At 44.3% G+C, this 5,820-nt stretch overlaps 1 protein-coding gene across 1 annotated transcript; it reads right to left on the reverse strand.

Annotated features, from left to right (window-relative positions):
* Window positions 1–4,601: 4,601 nt before the first annotated feature.
* LOC125629747 (olfactory receptor 5G3-like) lies at window positions 4,602–5,534 on the reverse strand. The gene has a single exon (XM_048835145.2). It carries the CDS (start codon window positions 5,532–5,534, stop codon window positions 4,602–4,604), a length of 933 nt encoding a protein of 310 aa, XP_048691102.2.
* Between the last annotated feature and the right edge of the window lie 286 nt (window positions 5,535–5,820).

The following is a 5,820-nucleotide window of genomic DNA, read 5'->3' on the forward strand; positions in this document are numbered from 1 at the left end:
CAAAAGGTAGATTGTGCCAAACCAACCTGGTCTCCTTCTTTGAGAAAGTAACAGATGTTTTAGACAAAGGAAACACAGTGGATCAAATTTACCTAGATTTCAGTAAGGCATTTGATATCGTGCCACATGGGGAATTATTAGTTCAATTGGAAAATATGTGGATCAATATGAAAATTGAAAGGTGGAAAAGGAAATGTTTAACAGGGAGACTACAGCAGGTCCTACTGAAAGGTGAACTGTCAGGCTGGAGGGAGGTTACCAGTGGAGTTCCGCAGGGATCAGTTTTGGGACCAATCTTATTTAATCTTTTTATTACTGATCTCGGCACAAAAAGTGGGAATGTGCTAATAAAGTTTGCAGATGATACAAAGCTGGGAGGTATTGCTAATTTAGAGAGAGACTGGGATATCATACAGGAAGATTTGGATGACCTTGTAAACTGGAGTAATAGTAATAGGATGAAATTTAATAGTGAGAAGTGTAAGGTTACGCATTTAGGGATTAATAACAAGAATTTTAGTTATAAGCTGGGGACCCATCAATTAGAAGTAATGGAGGAGGATGTTGGTGACACTGGGCATCATACTAGGTAACTCGGGAGGGTGGAAGGCCACAAGTGCCGAGGAAGCCCCCCCGCGCTAGGCCCAGACAAACCAAAGCCTCTCCATTCCATGAACTTTCTGTAATCCTGCCAGACAATGAGGAAGCTAGTATAAAAACAGAGACAGAAAGCTGCAAAAACAGTTTAGAGCAGACAGCCTGCTCTCAGAGACAGCCTTCAGACAGCTCCGACAAGGGTAAGTGTACAGATAAGAAAGGAATGTTTTGCACTAGCTTTCTGCAACACAGGAACAGATACAATCAAATAAGGCAGGGCTTACATAATGCTAATGAGGAAACATCTAATTGGCCACTTTGGCTGTATTATTGTAGAGGGCAATAGGTAATTGGTTGTATATGCTTCTGTAGCTAAGTTGGGAAAAAAGGTATAAATTGTATGATGTAATCTGCAGTCGGGTTTGCAGAATTTGAGACAGCTGTATCTCCCTGGGCCTGTTTGCAGCTGCAAATAAACTCTCTGCTTCTCCACCCCGTTATGATTATTGGGTGATGCATACCGGGCAACGAACCCCTACTGTTGCTTGCCTTGGGCACTCTGTGCCAGCAACAAGGAGAAGGACCTTGGAGTATTGGTTGATCATAGGATAACTATGAGCTGCAAATGTAATATGGCCATGAAAAAAGCTAATGCGGTCTTGGGATGCATCAGGTGAGGTATTTCCAGTAGAGATAAGGAGGTTTTAGTACCATTATCCAAGGCACTGGTGAGACCTCACCTGGAATAATGTGTGCAGTTCTGGTCTCCCATGTTTAAGAAAGATTAATTCAAACTGGAACAGGTACAGCAAAGGGCTACAAAGATGATGTGAGGAATGGAAAACCTGTCTTATGAAAGGAGACTGAAGGAGCTTGGCTTGTTTAGCCTAACTAAAAGAAGGTTGAGGGGAGATATGATTGCTCTCTATAAATATATCAGAGGGATAAATACCGGAGAGGGAGAGGAATTATTTAATCTCAGTACCAATTTGGACACAAGAACAAATGGATATAAACTGGTCATTGGGAAGTTTAGACTTGAAATTAGATGAAGGTTTCTAACCATCAGAGGAGTGAAGTTTTGGAATAGCTTTCCAAGGCAAGCAGTGGGGGGCAAAAGACCTATCTGGCTTTAAGATTAAACTCGATAAGTTTATGGAGGAGATGGTATGATGGGATAACATGATTTTGGCAATTAATTAATCTTTAAATATTCATGGTAAATAGACCCAATGGCCTGTGATGGGATGTTAGATGGGGTGGGAGCTGAATTACTACAGAGAATTCTTTCCTGGGTATCTGGCTGGTGAATCTTGCCCATATGCTCAGGGTTCAGCTGATCGCCATCGTTGGGGTTGGGAAGGAATTTTCCTCCAGGGCAGATTGTCAAAGGCCCTTGAGGTTTTTTGCTTTCCTCTGTAGCATGGGGCAGGGTTCACTTTCTGGAGGATTCTCTGCTCCTTGAAGTCTTTAAACCATGATTTGAGGACTTCAATAGCTCAGGCATAGGTGAGAGGTTTTTCGCAGGAGTGGGTGGGTGAGATTCTGTGGCCTGCGTTTTGCAGAAGGTCAGACTAGATGATCATAATGATCCCTTCTGACCTCAATATCTATGAATCTATGAAATCCCCCCCCCCCACACACACACACACTCACACAAACATTGTTTTGGGACAAAGCTGTTAGGCGTATTTGTAACATGTTTGTGAAAAGTTTCAAGTCAATCCAAACAGTAATGTTTTTGACAATAAATTATTAGTCAAGATGAAATTCACTCATTTCTGGACACCTTTGCATCCCAATGCTGGGAAATTACTTGAAGAGGCATATGAAGAGGTGACCAACAAATAAAGTGGAATACAGTCACCTCAGTTTTGTATCATGTTAAAATGACCTCACAGAAGAGACAGCGATCCAGGCCAGCTGATTTTCTGTCCCTCTGTGTTCCATTTCCAAAAGGAAAGACATGGCAACAAGATTAATTGTGTGTGCTGTGCACACCTGTTGTCCTGGGAGCAAAGATAGTCCAGGGAGAAAATCTCAAACTCATCAAAGCCAAATTTAACCTCTGCCGCCCAAGTTAGCAGCTCCAGAGCTATTAAGGGTAACATTGGTGTGGTGAGAAAACAGGGAAAGATTTGACTCTTAGTCTGATTTTTGGGTTCTGAGCTGCTACTGATTCCGTCCTCAACTCATTGTAAGTGAAGGGAGGAAAAAGAAAAAGTTACCACCAAGTCATGGGCAAGCAAGTGAGTTTCAGAACATTTCAGCCTGTAATTGAAAGGAAATTCATGGGAGGGGAAGGAAGAAACTATCCTGAGAGGAGAAATTTCAACTTTTCTGAACATATTTACCTATCAAAAGAAGGAAAGAGCTTTATCAAGGGAAGGAGAAGAATGATGGAAAAGGAGAGAAAAATCGCTCTAGAGGGAAGGGGAAAAACTCACCGATGGATACAGGGAATATCTATACTAAGGCCATTACATTGACTCAGCTATGAAGTGCAGCAGTGCCATAGTGTAGATCCTTTCCACAGTGATGGAAGGGGTTTTTCCTTTGATGTAGTTAATCCACGTCCCCGAGAGGCAGTAGCTAGGTCAATGGAAGAATGACACTGAGGGTCAGTACAAGCTAACTGCCACCCACAGGGTGTGAAAAGTTTCCCCACCCTGTCTGACGAAGCTCTGTTGATCTTTTTTTTCAGCATAAACCAGGCCTCAGAGAAGGAAAAGACCAGTTGGGAAATCTAGTCCTATCTCCCTGCCAGGAAGCAAAATCCCCTTCGGTTCTTTTTGTTCAGCAGAGTTGGAAATATGCCAGTTGTCCCAGCCTCCCCCTAGAGATTATTCTGCATTCTGACTGAGATTAGTGTCAGGTTGTGTGTGTGTAGTGGACACTTTGTCTCTGTGTGTATATGTTTGGTTTGCAGTAGACACTGTGTGTGTGTGTGTAGTGCACCTTCTGTGTGTGTGTGCATATGGTGTGCATTGGGAACTCTGCCTGTTGTGTGTAGTGGGCACTCTGTCTGTCTGTGTGTGTGTGTTTGGTGTGCAGTGGGCACCATGTGTGTGCATGTGGTGGGGGGTGCAGTGGAGCTGAATGTCAAGTGGAGACGGATGCGTGTTCCTTGCTCTGCCCATGGCTCAGGCTGGTGTCATCCCTCCCCTGAGTGCAGGGCTCCTTATGAGATCATAGAATCAGAGGACTGGAAGGGATCTCGAGAGGTCATCTCGTCCATTCCCCTGCACTCACAGCACAACTGAGTATTATCTACACCATCCCTGACAGGTGTTTGTCTAACCTGCTCTTAACAATCTGTAGTGGTGGAGATTCCACAACCTTCCTGGGCAAGTTATTCCAGTCCTTAGCCGCCCTCACTGTTGGGATGTTTTACCTAATGTCCAACCTAAAACACCCTTCCTGCAATTGAAATCCATCAGTTCTTGTACTATCCTCCCGTTCCGCCCCGCCCCCCCCAGACACACACACATTGTTTTGTGATTTTATTCCTAAACTCTGTGTGACGGGTTGCATTACAGAAACCCCTTTGGAACTGTTTCAGAATAGCAGCCATGTAAGTCTGTATTCACAAATAGGAAAGGAGGACTTGTGGCACCTTACAGAAGAACAAATTTATTTGAGCATAAGCTTTTGTGAGCTACAGCTCACTTCATCAGATGCATTCAGTGGAAAATACAGTGGGAACTGCCACTCGCTGTCCTGAGATGTGAAGTTGAACATTTCACCCTATAGGTGGATGCCCCTAGCAACCAGCTTTTAAAATCATTCTCTCTTTCTGAACCTTTGAGTCTTCCTCAGGTTTTGTCCAATGACCTGAGTTGGGGTCTGCAGACATTGTTGCAATACAAACAAATTAATATTAATTACAAAATAATAATGAACAATAATCACATGGGCTGTGCAAAATTACGTTGTAAGGGGCTGGGAATTGAATTCAACTGTATCCACTCCCCATAACTAAACCAGTACTGAGTTAAGCAGATTCAGGAATTGGTTAGCAGTTTCTTCATTCCTTTCCTCAGGGCGTCCTTCACCTCCGTGTTCCTCAGGCTGTAGATGAGGGGGTTCAACATGGGGATCACCAGTGTGTAAAACATTGAGGCCACTTTATCTGTGTCCATAGAATAGCTGGAGGTGGGACGCAAATACATGAAGAAGAGGGTGCCAAAAGACAGGACCACAGCGGTTAAGTGGAAAGTGCAGGTCGAGAAGGCTTTGCCCTGGCCCTCAGCACAGCAGATCTGCAGGATGGTGGAGATGATATAGATATAGGAGAGGAGGACAGTCACAAAGCTGCTCACTGTAATGCAGCTTGTCAGAGCAAACATCACAATCTCATTGATGTGGGTGTCAGAACAGGAGAGCGCCAACAGTGGGAGGATGTCACAGGAGAAATGATTGATGATGTTGGAGCTGCAGAATGACAGCCGAAATGTAAAACACGTGTGTATCATTGAATCCACCAACCCCACAGCGTACACCCCAGCCACCAGCTGTTTACAAAGCTGCCTGGACAAGGTGATCGTATAGAGCAGCGGGTTACAAATGGCCACATAACGGTCAAACGCCATCACAGCCAACAAGAGGCACTGAGCATCTGCAAAAACGATAGAGAGATACATTTGCAGAGCGCAGGCAGTGTAAGAAATGCTTTTCCTCTCGGCAAAGAAATTCAGCAGCATCTTAGGGGAAATTATCGAGGAAATGCAGAGGTCACAGATAGACAAATTCCTGAGGAAAAAGTACATAGGGGTGTGGAGTCGGGGATCAATTGAGATTAACAAGATCATCCCCGCATTCCCCACCAGGGTGATACCATAAATCAGTAGGAACACCAGAAACAGAGGAACGTGCAGCTCTGGACGATCTGTCAATCCTGAGAGAATGAACTCAGTCACCTCCGAGTGATTTCCCATCTCCTCTGAACACAGATCAGGCAGCTACAGAGATGTGGGCATGTGGAGGGTGCAGAAAACCTTTCCCTTGTCTGTAATGAGGTAAGAGAGGGTAAATGGAGATCAGTTTCTTAATGGACATCAGTACCTGCTCCGGGAAGGGCTTAGTCCACAGAGTCAGATATTCACAGCTGGTCATTCCAGGTGTTCAATAAAATGCACACTCTGTGCAAACACAATGACACACCGGTTAATTGTGTTCCCACACAAACACTCCTGTTCACTAATCGAAAAAGAAGACAGTAAC

The sequence above is a fragment of the Caretta caretta genome, chromosome 6, assembly GCF_965140235.1.
Source record: "Caretta caretta isolate rCarCar2 chromosome 6, rCarCar1.hap1, whole genome shotgun sequence".
In the NCBI taxonomy this organism is placed as follows: Eukaryota; Metazoa; Chordata; order Testudines; family Cheloniidae; genus Caretta; species Caretta caretta.

Bases quoted from the DNA above. Each gene is read 5' to 3' on its own strand.
- LOC125629747 (XM_048835145.2), bottom strand. From the start codon at position 5,534: ATGGGAAATCACTCGGAGGTGACTGAGTTCATTCTCTCAGGATTGACA.